This window comes from Oryctolagus cuniculus, chromosome 2, assembly GCF_051225735.1.
Source record: "Oryctolagus cuniculus isolate XC-2025 breed Fujian yellow rabbit chromosome 2, ASM5122573v1, whole genome shotgun sequence".
Taxonomy (NCBI): domain Eukaryota; kingdom Metazoa; phylum Chordata; class Mammalia; order Lagomorpha; family Leporidae; genus Oryctolagus; species Oryctolagus cuniculus.
In genome coordinates this window covers 192328403-192343839 of record NC_142868.1, presented here as the reverse complement: position 1 = coordinate 192343839, position 15437 = coordinate 192328403, and the positions used below count along the sequence as shown (strand labels likewise).

The 15437-nt window shown below is 41.5% G+C and overlaps 1 protein-coding gene across 2 annotated transcripts in view; it reads right to left on the bottom strand.

The window, feature by feature from the left end:
• The window catches only part of NBAS (NBAS subunit of NRZ tethering complex), a 459817-nt gene that overhangs the window by 162258 nt on the left and 282122 nt on the right, over positions 1-15437 (bottom strand). For both annotated transcript variants that reach the window (XM_070069748.2, XM_089327834.1), the window contains 2 exons: positions 6826-6902; positions 5989-6126 (listed from right to left, as the gene is read on the bottom strand). In XM_070069748.2, coding sequence (XP_069925849.2) covers positions 5989-6126; positions 6826-6902 — 215 coding nt within the window. The remainder of the gene's footprint in view (positions 1-5988; positions 6127-6825; positions 6903-15437) is intronic.

Sequence of the window (15437 nt, the reverse complement as noted above, 5' to 3'; positions counted from 1 at the left end):
ATAACTCTGTGATAGAAAACACCTCCACTTAAAATTCTGTCTAAATAAGGTGGTGAACAGAGGCATCCTGTTAATTCCCCAATGATAGTTTTACAGGTATCCGCAAGTTTACAAACCACCAAATATTTGTTAAATACAAAGGAAGTTTTTTTAGTTCTTCAATTTACTAATTTATTGTGTAAAACATAATACTAATGAGAAGAGAAAACTTCTCACACAGGCTTTTAGACCCCTCCCTCCAAAAAAAATTAGTTAGAGGATAAAAAACAAGAAATTAGCATCAAAGCCCTGGATTACTGGAATTTCCCTCCTGAACTTCAAGTTTCCCACCTCCAATATTAAAGCAGCTTCCCCGTGCAGAGTCTTCATACAGATGAAATCTGAATGGACAACTGAGTGTATTCCACGTCTAGCTCCCTGTGAAATCGTTTTCTTATCACTGGCATTACTACTTCCTATTTTTCCTTCAAGGAACTTGACTGGTTATGCTGACTTCCAATATTCAATTTAAATTTCAGTAAAAATTCCTATCCTGAGCTTATCACTACTTTTCTCACCTTCCTTCTCCTAAATACTTCACTTCATACATTCATTCATTTGACCCCACTGTGCAGAATATTTACAGTTCCTAAAGCATTTCTCACCTGACTTCTGGTTGGCCTCAAGCCAACCCAGTGATGTGCACAGGAACCACTGTTCCTGGTTTACAGACACCCAATCTGCCTTTGATGCATCGGTGGCTGTGGTCTTGCGACCAAGAAGGGAGTCAAACTGCAGCTTTCTACCCACTGCTCTACCCGGACTGCTGAGCAGGTCTCCACAAGGTTCCACGTCCCGCCTCACACCTAACATTACCCAGGTTTGTTGCTGTTGTTGAGAGTACAAACTTCTCTCCCCCTTTTTCCCATGAAGTTTCACACAAGCATGGAAGCTTTTAACCTCTATGAAGTTTGTAAAGGTCGCATGGGCTGCTTCACAAAGGCCCATATTCAGTATTCCTGGTGATTTCTAAATACATCAGAGGCTGAAAAATCTAACTACCACTAGGAGTTTAAAAAGGAACGTGTGGAGAGCTAAAATATTCTATCCCCCTACTCAAAATATGTCAATGCAGTTCTTCAAGGGGGTGGATAAAATATGATGTATTTAAAGAATATAGTCTGATCCAAGTCTCTGTAAGAACAGAATATACATAAATCTTCATGACAAGAGGAAGCTCAGGGACTTAATCTGCTGCTTACTAGGAGAGGTAAGAAGTCCATTTTCATTTATAAGAGTCTCCATTTCTTAGCATATTGTTTGGAAAGTTTTAAACAGGTGGTGTGTTTCCTCTCTAGGGTTGCTATTTGACATGAGGTAATTTTCTACATAGTGTTTTCAACTCGTGGCTTAAAAACACACATTTTAGAAAGAGTCTACCATAAAGTATGCAATGTCATCCCTGCTACGTTTGCTTCCCCCGGCTATAAAATTAAAGAATTTGTGTCCATTTTCAACTGATTTCCTCTCTGGAAGCTTTTTTTGCAGGAATGTGTTTTAAAAACATCACACTTTGAGATACATCTGCAATAACTATACAGGAAAGATGTAAGTGAACCTCAATCGAGGTACAGAACACCATGGGCAGCTCACGAATGCTTGCCTAAGCAGCAGTTACATAAACATGGACCTGTATGGCCACGATTCACTTCTGGATGGACATGAGACACTAACTTCTTATCAGAATCTAAATCAAAACGGAATGAGTGTGGCTAAAAGCTAATTGCAGATCTCTTGCTTCTGTACATACTAGCTTTTCTTGCTAACAGCTAAGGGTGTATCTTGTGAAACTACGTGGGCCCAAATTCCCAGGACTAGGTTGACTGATATGTGTCCTTCACTGTTATCTTACAACCATATCTTGGATCTGTTATTGGGTTTGTTATTATTAACTGTTATCTTACAACCATATTCTGGTTTTCCTTTTTATTGTTCACTGCATACCAGGAGTCCGGTTTGAAACTGTGAGCCCTAGTGGACAGAATACTATAAAAAGCTGTGTAACTTGTTGTTGGGGGCCACATTCTGGTAGAGTGTCAGTCCCGATCGGTGGCCGGTCTCGATCGGTTACCTTGCCTCTCATTTGTCTCTTATTTGCTTCTCATTTTCAATAAAATTCATGTGTGACTGTCACTGGTTTTCGTAATACTCTATTTTAGCTGATGAGTGGATGCAACAATACCACTTTCACAACTTGAATATTTTGGCCATGTATCTATTATTTTTTAAGCATAAAAACCAGTTAATTATGGCAACGCTAGAAGAGAAGGTCAGCTGTTCCAAGGACCATCCTGGAGAACTGTCAAGTTCCTGGGCCTCTGCCGGCTGGCTCAGGATGTGCTGCCCTTCTGGAAGCACATGCCTGGAGTCACACAGACAGACACTCTACCACCCTTTATTCAGACCGAGCAATCTACCAGAGTCAGTACTCCTGTGGCACATATCTACAGGCAGTGGGAAAAAGAAAGTGTGAAAAGACTGTGGAATCAAAACAAGCCGAACTGACAGCTGAGTGAAAGCTAAGCTTCACTGGCTGTTATTATGTGTAGGCAACAAATTGAAACCACTTGGATTTCAATTTTCAAGATGATTCATCAGGAGTTTGTTATATTTAATTCTAAACCCAGCAGTGCTATTTTATGTGAGGAAGATGCTGAAAAGACTCAAATAATGAGCCATTAGGCAGTCAATGGAAAACTCCTGGGTACATAAAAACACAGTGATTGTGCCCTCTTTCTGATCCAAGAGGGTCAGGACTCACAACTGCAAACCTGAAGCCTCAAGGCTGTCTTGATGCACAATGGAAAAAGACACAACTCTTACACTTGTTCACACGCCACTCAACAGTCACTGAGAAACTACAGAGGGTTAAGTCTTGGGACATGCAGAGAGATGAAACTCCTGCCCGCAAAAAAGGTCACCACACCGAAAGAACTCTAACATCCAAAAAGGAACTGTCCCATGTGTGAACACATATGGAGAAGAGGGAACTGGGAGAAGGCAGCTGATGTCAGCAGAGGCTAGGAGGGCGGGGCAGGATGCACCTTGGAGCTCAGACTCTTCATCCCCATGGGCAGAAAGAGGATTTCAGCAGAAGGAATTACACCTGCAAGTGCACAGCAGCATGGAAAGGGATGTTTAAATTCAGAGAAAGACTAAGTTCCCAACAGCTGGAATATAAACTTCAAAAGAGAAAGCACTGGGCACACAGACCTGGAGGGATGGGGAAGAGGCAGCCGGCTTCCTGAGGGCCTTGCTGTCATTCAGAAGCACAGATTTTACCTGGCAGACACAGTCGCTCATGAAAACTTCCTGCTGGGAATTACCCATTAGACCAACATGCCAGAGACATCCCTCCATTCCCAAAAAGACTAACACTGCTACTTTCACAACAAAGTTAGAGTGGCAGTATATCCACGTAAAAAGGCAAGGAAAGCCTGGAACCAGGAACTCTGAACAACAGGATGTCACTTTCTACCGGAGATAACTCTTGAGTCTTCTCCAGAGATTTCGCCTCTGCAAAATAGGGTTGTTTAAAGGATTGAACGGGGGCTGGCACTGTGGCAAAGTGGGTAAAGCCAACATGTGCACTGCTGGCATCCTACATGGGCACCGGTTTGAGTCCTGGCTGCTCCACTTTCCCTGGTATGGCCTGGGAAAGCAATAGAAGATGGCCCAAAGTCCTCAGGCCCCTGTGAGAGACCTGAGCCTGGATCAAGGTGCAGCTATTTTAGACTAGGCCTCCATCTTGTAACCCAGGCCTGACCAGGCCCTGAACCCTAAGCCTAAAGCTCCTGAAAGAAGAAAAATAAACTCCCCATGCAATAAACACCCCTAGCAATAGCCAATCAGCAGATTGCAGGGAAATACCTAAAGTTCCAGGTGTCTTTTCCGGCAGTTAAGGTGACTGATAACATCCCGAAACCCAGCAGTTTGGCATGTACACCCTAGTGGCTCAGACCCTATACTTGAGCCAATCATTTTAAAAAGCATCAACCCCAAAAGCCATCCAACCACCTTTACAACCAGGTCCATTCCTGCCACTGGATGCACTAAGCAATTTTAAGAGATATTCTTTGAATTTCCTGCAGAATGAGATGATTTGCTGAATGCTGCTACAATGTATAGAATGTCTCTGAAAACCCTATAAAAACCCCATTAACTGCAAAGTCAGAGATCTCGATCAGACCCACTGCATCGGTGACGGTTGAGAGTCCAGGCCCGGACCTGCAATAAAACTCTCGTGTGTTTTACAGCAGTATTGGCTCCTTGGTAGTCTTTGGGGACAATCAAACCAGGCACAACATCTGCACCTGCGTGGGAGACCAGGAAGAAGCTCCTGGCTCCTGGCTTCAGCTATTGTGGCCATTTGGGAAGTGAACCCCTGGATGAAAGACCTCTCTCTGTCTCTGCCTCTGTAATTCTGCCTTTCAAATAAATAAATAAATAAAAGAAAGCTCACTTTAAAACAACAAATAAATAAAGGATCAAATGGCAGCATGAATGTGGAAAGTACTTTAGGATAGCCAAGTGCCTTTTTAGCGGTACTTTTATGTTTCTACTGTCCATTGATAACTCCCATAAGCAAGTCCTTAGACTGACTGTTGTTGCTTTAATCCCCACCCTGACAATTTCCTAGTACAAGACACAGAACAGCCTCTACTCAGTCACAGTGAAATCTGGTCACACACTGCACTTCTTCCTTCTCTAGAGTCAGGCAACTTTCCATGCCTGGAATTCTAAACAGTAAAAGTTTAACATTATCTCAATGCCTTGGAGGTGGGGGGCAGTATATATGACAGCCAAGGTGGTATTTCTATGCCTTTTTCAAGGTGAGAGCCCTCTGTCTGGAAGGCTCTTTCCCCAGGAATCTAAATGATAACAAAATATGCCTCTAAGTATAATATACCAAATATGCAGCTAATAATGGTGATAGTGCCTGTAGGAAATTTTCCTGGGTTGTGATTGGTTTATTCATTCTTCCTCTTCTGTTAAATAAAAATTGATGAATGAATGCCACAAGTGGAACATTTTCGTATATTACATGTACTTGGAAGTTCTCAGGCATATTTCGGGTGACTGAGACAGCTAGAACTTTGATAAACACATAAAATTATTTACAATCCATATTAGACCATGATAGGAGGAATTCTACCTCAGTAACACATGGATCAGTGCCCAAATAAGATGCAATGCAGGTCATGGTCACGGTGGCTTCACCTGTTACACCACAATGCCTGGCCCCACACAGTGGATTTGAAATTCTATATATTTGCTCTTAAAGTGGTGGTTTTCTTCAAGTGATCCACTACAAAGAGGGAATCACTTCCCAATGCTCACGATGTAAACCTGCAGGGCTATGACTTTCCAGAGGCAACTGTAACACTCTGTGTCCACAAAAGAAAGTACATCTAGTTCAGGGCCCTCTTAGGTCCTTTCACTCAAAATGAACCATAAATTACAGAAAGGCTGTCTGAAGCCTGTGGCAATCACGAACAACACGCTTCAGCATTTCATCTGTGCCATCAGTACTCTCACTCTCTCTGACCATAAAAGAGAGAGCGCAGCGTGGCTCAGAGTATTGCACTGCCTCTCTCCTGAAATGCACTGGGCCCCCTTCATTTTGGGCAGTGAGTTAAAAAAAGGTTCTCCATTTAGCATCTCTGGCTGCTTGAGCCCTTTCTAACTAAGAACTTAGTAGACAATCATGAACTAAGTGAAAGCAGAGTTAGGGGGAAGAAACAGCATTCTCAATAAATATTAAAAACCCTACCTTTGACTGCTACCTGGAGCAGTCATGTAACACAGAGCACATGTAACACAGAACAGGCGAGCACAGCGTGCCTGCCATATGGAAGCTTTCTGGAGATAAAGCGAGACATGTGTTTTGACTGTTTGAGAAAAGCTTGAACTCTGCTCATTAATAAAGTAGAAACCATAAGGACTCACCCTGTAAAGAGGATGACACTTGTCCGTGAAACACGGAGCCAATCGGGCATAGATCTGCAGGCTGTAGTAATACGCTGCCAGCTGCAGTGACAAAGCCGAGTGTGACTGCTTTTCAAAGCACTTGTTAGCATCTAACACCTAGGAGGCAAAGGACAAAATTCAGGAAGAGCATTATAAATCATTACATCTCCAGTCATTTCTGCAGGACTTTGGTACAAAAATTCCATCATATCAACTCAAGTACAACTTCAACTTAAAATAACTCTATGGGACCAGCACTGTGGCACAGTGGGCTAAGCCTCCACCTGGAGCACCGGCATCCTACAGGGTGCAGGTTCGTGTCCCAGCTGCTCCTCTTCCCTGCTATGGCCTAGGAAATCAATAGAAGATGGCCCAAGTGTTTGGGTCCCTGCACCCACATGGGAAACCTGGAGGAGGCTCCTGGCTCCTGGCTTTGGATCTGCATAGCTCTGGCTGTTGCAGCTATTAGGGGAGTGAACCAGCAGGTGGAAGATCTCTTTTTCTGTCTCTCTCTATCTGTAACTCTACCTTTCAAATAAATAAATAAAATCTTTAAAAAAAGTAAAAAAGTAATCAACTATACTGAAATTCAAACACTTTATAAAGGTGGATCCTATGTGTGTAAAACTGGATTAAAGATCCGCATTTAAGCTATCACTGCAGTCTTCCTTCCTGGATACCAACCAGTATCTTTCAGGATCTAAGAACTAGGCAAAGGAAACGTGAACAATAAACAATTTTACTAATTAAAACCTTTAGTACAGATTGTTGGTTTACTCATTTTTAATTTCTTCTTGATAATAAGGGTAAACTCACCTGTGGTAAGGCAAGGAGATAAGCAAGAGCCAAGGTCATGTCATTTGGCAAAGCATCACTTGCTAGTTGTAACAGAACTGAAAACAGAAGGGAAAAAAGCATAATTTTGCTTGGTGATCTACAACACATTACAGTCACTGGAAGTCAAGTGTCTCTATGATTTCAACAGATAATGAGCTCCAGAAGACTCCTGAAAGCCCTTCGTGAAGTCTATTCAACACCATCTAAACAAAGATCCGATTGAACTAGGTTAAGTAGTGACTTTGCCCTAACTGGGAGGGGCACTGCTGACCCTTACTTACAGGTGAGAAAATCCTGGCGGGGCTGCAGCCAAGTACAAGCATAAACACCTCACTGGGCTGGCTTCTTAAAGCCGGGTCTCTTGGTTTGAAAACCAGGCTGTGCTATAAAATATGCATATCAATGATCACTAATGAGGAGACTGATCATAATGTATACTAAACATCAGAGCAATAAAACAGCTCTGTGCCTGCAAATTTAGGACACATCTTTTGACTACGTAGTGAGGACATGATGTTGTTTCTTCCAACAGCCTTCTTCATCACACTTCACAAAAAGAAAATCAGACTCTCCTTTTGTCTGTCTTAAAAAATCCCAACAATTAACAACTCTTCCATAAAAAAATTGCTACCTAAGCAACAAACTGCCAATGTCATTGCTTTAACAGAGAGTACACTGTCAACTGAGTATTTATATACAGTTTGTTTTAATGAGGATGTATTCTATTAATTTAGGGTCTTGTCACAAACACCAGATAATCTTATATAATCACAATGTAAATCCTTTATTTTTTAAAAGCACAGACTCCTTCCATCTGCAGTGCTGGCACACTGGGTTCTAGTCCCGGTCAGGGCGCCGGATTCTGTCCCGGTTGCCCCTCTTCCAGGCCAACTCTCTGCTGTGGCCTGGGAAGGCAGTGGAGGATGGCCCAAGTGCTTGGGCCCTGCACCCCATGGGAGACCAGGAGAAGCACCTGGCTCCTGCCTTCGGATCAGCGCAGTGCGCCAGCCACAGCGCGCCGGCCATGGCAGCCATTGGAGGGTGAACTAACAGCAAAGGAAGACCTTTCTCTCTGTCTCTCACTGTCCACTCTGTCAAAAAAAAAAAAAAAAGCACAGACTCACTCTGAGCCACACTAATGAAGGTGAACTGTATAGGAATAACCTAATGATAGTGATATTGGAGGTTGGAAATGCACCACATGATTTTTTTCCCCCAGAAGATCTACTTTACTTACATTAATATTTAAGCCATTTGTACAAGTTGAGTTTAGCCAACAGTCTGGGCAGCGGGCATGGTGGGCGAAACATCAAAGGCAGACCTACATCTCAATACTTCCTGTGGATAATACATATGAAAAAAATACTGTGGCCCTACAATGTTCTCTAAATATTCAATATCTACCTGTTCTCCAAACAAACCTATGTACCACCAGCCAGCCTTCAGCCTCCCAAGGAATCTTACAGCTTCAGGCACATATTTTAATGAAAAAATATTCATTCTAAAACCCACCTCCAAATTCATATTTTATTCAACATCAGTGAGAACTATCTCTGAACCAGACATTGCCCTGTGATAAGAATCAGAGTCTCCACCCTTTGGGAAAAAAAACAGACCAGGGCAAGAGAAAGCCTGAGTGAATAACTTGCACAAACTATTACGAGAGCAAAGAAGTATAAATATTGGTGAATAAATCCTAAAAGATGAATGAGCTGAGCAATAGATTTTGAAAAACAGAAGATAAAATAAAAGAAATCATGTAAGTTTAATCTGCTGAAAATCCTACTGGAGCACAATTGCACAATTTACTTGCAGTCCAGAAATCATATACTACAAACACACACACACACACACAGACAAAACCCCAGGGCAGTTGCTTTGACTTGTGTCTGCGTGATACATTCTATCATTCAAAACGTGCCCACTAAGCCTCCAGACCTTTATTTTGAGATGAGGAAATACAACTGCTTCACATGCTCATAATTCATTATTGCTAATTCTCTTCCTTATGTCTTTCCTAAAGTGACCTTCAGTTGCACTTCATTTCTTTTCTTCGTTCTAATTTTTTATGCACAAAAGAAATTTCCTTTCTTTATGCACAAAAAAGGGACAATTTTCAAACACGTATATTTGAACCCGCTCATCACAATTAGCTTTTTCTCTTCAAAGGAACCCCTCAGGAGCCCTTACATCAGGAATGTGGCTGCTTCTCCAGCTAGCAAAGAAGCTACCATTGTGGCTGGAGAAACTTCCATGTGCTGAAAGCTATGACAAAAACTGCCCTCAGAGCTTTGCCTAAAGGGTCATCATTGCTATCTTTCATTAAGCAGTGAAAAATGTTACCCTAAAATACAAGTATTTGCTCCAAATTGATAATACCCACATAGATTTCATATTTACAAACTGTGTGAAACATGTTAAAATCCTGGCAATCCCTAAAGAGAGCAAGCAATTTGCCAGTGAGAATGACTTTGACAAGCAAAACAATCACCCCAGAGCCCAGACCCTGAACCACCTCCTCTATCTTGGCTCCTAACACTCCCAGAGACAATCACCCTCTGGTCTCATCACCCCAGCGCAGGTACTGAGCAAGCAGAGACTACCCTCTTCGAAATCGAAGCCTGCTACAATTATCCATGGTCTTCCATCTAAAAAACTTGCCCCCACTTTTCCCCATGCTTTCCCAGTATATCTCTGCCTCTGGACTGCCCAAGGTGCTTCCATACACGTGCTGTGATGTGCTTCCTGTTTCCAGGGAACTGTGAACACCCCTTCTTCCCTTCAGGAACATCCATTTCCATGTCCATGCTGCTTGACCATACCTGAATGAAACCAAAACCCCAGAACACTGTGGAACAGCAACTCAAAAAATATCTATAAATATACACTGAATCTCTGGACTATAAAACCAGGCAGAATGATATAGCAGGAAGGTACCATCCAAAGAATCACAAAGTCCTGGGATCAAAGCTCAGGGCCACCAGTGATTGACTGCATTACCTGATTTACAGAATTCCAAATGTTCTGGACTTTAGAAGGCTGTATGTTCCTAAATATTGTATACACATTATGGTGTACATTATTATATATTACATGATCCTCTCCCTCAGCAAGGGCCAGAAACACTCAGTAATTAAAGACATAATATTTCTGCTGCAAAATATTTGAATACTTAACGACATAGGTAAAGACTAAGCAGTTTCATGTCAGTTAAATTTTTGATGCCGAGTTACAGTAATTCCTTTTAGTTTTCAAAGCACTTTGGATTTGGGATCTGAGTACTATTCCCCACACATATAAACTAGGATTACAGTGTACAAACTACACGACTTGTCTCTAACATAAAAAAACACCTAGTAGGTCCCCTTCCTCCCACTATAAACTACAGGTTTGAGGAAGTACATAATTTTCTTCATTTAGAACATGTTCTGATTTCCTTCGGAAAATGATTGATAATAGATACTTTTATTAACAACTACCCGTGGTAGTGGAGGCAATTACTTCCATTACATTTAAATCATGATTATTAACGAACAACTGCATTTAGGCACCAAAGCGAACGTCTTTAAGAAACAGCAGACAGCAAACAGCCATACCACCCTGAAGGCCCCTGATCTTGTCTGATATTGGAAGCTAAGCAGGGTCGGGCTTGGTTAGTACTTGGATGGGAGACGCAGCAGATACATAGCCACACCTGACTGATGCCTGCCTGCTACATATATACACAGCTGCTTCTCACTGAGCACCCAGCAATCATCTGAATACCTCACAACCCCTCTGTGGAAGAAGTTAGCTGTTTTCTTCAAATTATTAAAGAAGTTTAAAGGCACAACAAAGTCTTCTTTCCTTATCAAAGAGGTTTAAAGGCACAACAAGTTCTTCTTTCCTATTTGCCTTGTGCCAATACACACAGAAATCATGGCAGTCTTGGGGAAGAACATATTGCTCCCTTTATGCTAGCAATTCTAACCAACTCAACGGCGCTACTTTCTTAGACTTCTTTAATGAGTACTCTGCCTGCCGCATCCATCACCCTGACACCAGGTCTTGCCCCAAGTCCCTCTGTCCCATGTCCCCACTGACAGCTGTCTCAAAGGTGACCAAATCCAACAGTCTGTTCTCCTCTTCCTCAGATCTCATGACAGCGATAGGCACTCCGGAAACAGTCCCTGTCTGTCGGTGGGCTGCCTGCATCTCTCCCCTAATGACCTTTCCTGTGAGCCACGAGATTTCTCCCTCCACCTTGACGGTTCAACACCCACACTCAGATATTTCAGCACTATCGCCTCATCACACTTTACATTTTCCCCTCTGCAGACCTTACTACAATCTTTATTCAAATTTGTACCTCGGTCTGTTTTCCCAGTATTTTTCTTCAGGCATGATCCATATCACAAAACTTGCATTAGCGACAGCTGGACACCGCTGTTCGATTATTACCCCAAATTAGTCATTCTTTACTCTTCCGCTGTTTCTGAAAACGTACACTATTCTCTCAATAAGTCAAACTTAGAACCCCAAAGTCATCTTGAACTCGACCCTTGTCTGCTCCAAGCACTCAGACCATTATTAACTTGCTGAATCACTTCCAAAATTTCACATATACTTTGTATTTCCATTTCCACAGACTCCAGTTTTGGCTTTCATAGTTTAAAATCTAGACTTTTTCCAACAACCTCTCAATTCATTTCTGTTTCATGCATTCTGCCTTGCTTTTTCCAATTCCTTCTTAAAACAGCAGTTTCATATAAATTTTCATTAAACACTGTGTAATCATGTCACGTCCCAAGTTGAAAAGAAACACCTTTATTGGTTTCCCTTTCCCTAATTCATAAAAATTAAAATTTTTATTTGCCATTCAAGATTCCCATAAATATTAATTTACGGTTTTAATTGTTATTATTCCCTCCCCATACACCATCCCAATTAGTCTGACATTCAAACTCTTTTCCTATGCTCATGCTGTTTTTATAAAACAATAAAATTACTATAAAATAAAAATTTCTGTAACTTAACATCTGCTCTGATAAGCCAGACATGAAACAGATGCTTTACATGAATGAGCTCTAAGAGTCAGAAAAACCCTGCAAGGAGATACTATGATCTTGTTTTGACATCGAGAGTTAGAAGCTAATAGAAATTAGCAATACACAGAAAGGCAGTTCATACATAAGAGCGAGAGATCCAAAGTAACATGTACAGGTTCCCCTATCAGTACATATCAGACTAGTGACAATCTTAAGCTAATAACAAATGATGAACAATGCATATGTACTTTTGGTTGAATACTGTAATCAATACACAATTCTTCTTAAGTGCTGAAACTTAACTGAAAAGTGATCACTGTTAAATATAAGAGTGGGAATAAGAGAGGGAAGAGATGTGCAATTTGGGACATGCTCAAGCTGACTTACCTCAAACGGTAGAGTTAGAAACATACCAGGGGATTCCAATTCAATCCCATCAAGGGGGCATGTACCAATGCCATCTCACTAGTCCCAGTGATCAATTTCGGTTCACAATTGATCATAATGATAGGACTAAGAACTAAACGGATCACATAAACAAGAATAGTGTCTGCAAATACTAGCTGATAGAATAAAAAAGGGAGAGAACGATCCAACATGGGAAGTGAGATACACAGCAGACCCATAGAATGGCAGATGTCCTAAACAGCACTCTGGCCTCAGAATCAGCCCTTAAGGCATGCAGATCCGGCTGAAAAGCCCATGAGAGTATTTCAGGCATGGAAAGCCAAAACACTCTAGTGAAAAAAAAAAAAAACCTAAATGAAAGATCTCCGCGAGTGAGATCCCAGTGGAAAGAATGGGTCATCAAAGAAGGAGGTACCTTTCTCTGAAGGGAGGAGAGAACTTCCACTTTGACCATGGCCTTGTCTAAATACAATCAGAGTTAGTGAACTCAGGGGGCTTCCATAGCCTTGGCAGCTCATGACAAGAGCCTAGGTTGATTACTGAGGCCATCAACAAGAGTGTCAATTTGTTAAGTCAACAACAGGAGTCACTGTGCACTTACTCCTCATGTAGGATCTTTGTTCTTAGTGTGCTGTACATGGCGATTTAATGCTATAACTAGTACTCAAACAGTAATTTTCACTTTATGTTTCTGTGTGGGAGCAAACTGTTGAAATCTTTACTTAATGTATGCTAAACTGATCTTCTGTATATAAAGAGAATCGAAAATGAATCTTGATGTGAATGGAAGGGGAGAGGGAGTGGGAAAGGGGAGGGTTGCAGGTGGGAGGGACATTATGGGGGGGAAGCCATTGTAATCCATAAGCTGTACTTTGGAAATTTATATTCATTAAATAAAAGTTTAAAAAAAAAGATAAGTGTGAATATATTCATAGGATAAATGTCTAGAAGCAGAATCACTTCCAACAACACATACAGCTTGAATCTTCACAGCTACTGAAGTTCTCGGTTCAGGCCACATCCCTGTTGCAGCATCTCCTGGACTGCTTGTAGGTTCACACAGTTCCCCAACTTGAACACACACGTGGCCCATTGCCAAGAGGCTTCTTGACAAAAATGTCAACCCCCTCAAGAGAGTTGGGGTGTCTCCAAAATTCTTTGCACAAGGTAACAGTTCTCTCACAAGTTAACTCCTCAGATTTAATCCTAAGAAAAACGACCCTGGCTTTCTGCTTCCCTTGCTGGGAAACCACAACTCTGATTTTAACTCATCAGTAGCAAATGAGTCCTGGTGAATCCAGAATAGTAATTCTATTTAAATTCTTCTGCAACTAAGTTCTGTAATAGAACAGCCCTCCTGCCAATGAAAACTGTCAACTCTGAATAAAGTATCCAAAACAAGAATTCAAAGGCACTTTGCAAACGGACCCAAAAAAGCAGACAGAAACTAGAGGGAGGGTGTGGCCATTTTCAATAAGGAATGGCACTGGATACCTGCATATTTTTTTAAAAAGATGTATTCTTCTGAGGGAGAAGAAGAGGTCAAGGGTGAGGAAGATCTACCAATTCTGGTTCACTCCCTAAACGACCTAATGGCCGGGGCTGTTGCAGGCCAAACCCAGGAGCCTGGATCCCCACCCAGGTCTTCCACATGGGTGACAGGAACCCCAGCAGCTGGGCCATTTTCTGCTGCTTTCCGAGGTGCATCAGCAGGGAGCTGGGTTGGAAGTGGAGCAGTGGGGGCTCAAACTAGCGCTCTGACAGGAGATTTGGCATTGCAAGCAGCAGCTTAACCCACTGTACCGCAACACCAGTCACAGAGTTTCATGTTCTTACAGCTTCTATACTGTCTGTATCAATGCTGGGCGCTTAAAGCTCAGGAAGAAAAAAGGAAAAAATAAATAAATAAAAAATAAAAACCTACAGTCTTCAAGAACAAGAGCCCTGAAAAGTTACAATAGCTAGAAACTGAGAAATGTCTGAAAGTTTCTAATAAAACAATATCTTTGATCCAGCAATTCTATTCTTAGTAATTTACCTAAGAGAAGTAAAAATGCATGTCTGTAAAAACTCTTATATGAGAGTCCACAGCATCTTTTTCATCATAGCTGTAGTTGGAATGGGTAAACAGCTTTATATTCATACAATGAAATACTACTCAATGATTTAAAACAAAAACAAAATCCAGTGATAGATGTAAAATGGATGACTCATAAAAACTCTAAGTTCTACGTAAAAGACTACACACTAAACAATTTAATGAATTCTAGACCAACAGAACTACTCTACAGTAGGAGAAATCAGAAAGTGAGCTGTTTTCTAGGGTGTGTGGTATGGGTGTTCACTGGGAAGAGGCTTTCTGGGTGACAGTAATGTTCCGTATCTCAATTGGAGGGAGATAACAAAGGGGCTGCATTTGTCAAAGCTCATGCAGTTGTACAATTTACATTTCTGTATTTTGTTGAACGTAAATTTTATCACAAATATAATAAATACTAACTCTGGTTAAAGAAGTGTACAAGTGCAGGGTCAAAGGGTGAAATATACTAATATCCCCTGCCCTTACTTTAAAATTTATCAAAAAAATAGGGGCCAGCAATGTGGTGAAGTCACTGCCTACAGCCAGCATCCCATATGGTTGCTGGTTCAAGCTCCCTGTTAATGCACCTGGAAAGTAGCAAAAGATGGCCCAAGTCCTTGGACCCCTGAACCCATGTAGAAAGCCAGAAGAAGCTTCTGGCTTCTGGTTTCAGAAAGTTACAGCTCTGGCCATTGTGGCCATTTTGGAATTGAACCAGCAAATGGAAGATCTTGCTCTCTTACCTCTCTCTCTCTCTAACTCTGCCTTTGACATAAATAAACCTTTTTAAAAATATCAAACAATACATTAGATTTGGATGATGAAGCAAGAGGTGGAGACACACAAGAAAGTATGATAAAATGTTAAGTGTAGCTTCTATGTGAGGGTATTTGAGAATTCGGTGTAAAATTTTTTCTACTTAAATATTAAATGTAAGTTTGCTTAATAAAAGGTTGGGGGTGGTGGAAAGAAAGAACAATACGCTCTGGGAACTGTGTCAAATGCTCAAGAACCTGTCCGTTACTTCTTTCCCAAAGGGGCTGTGCTGAAAGGAACTCTGGACAAGCTAATATGCC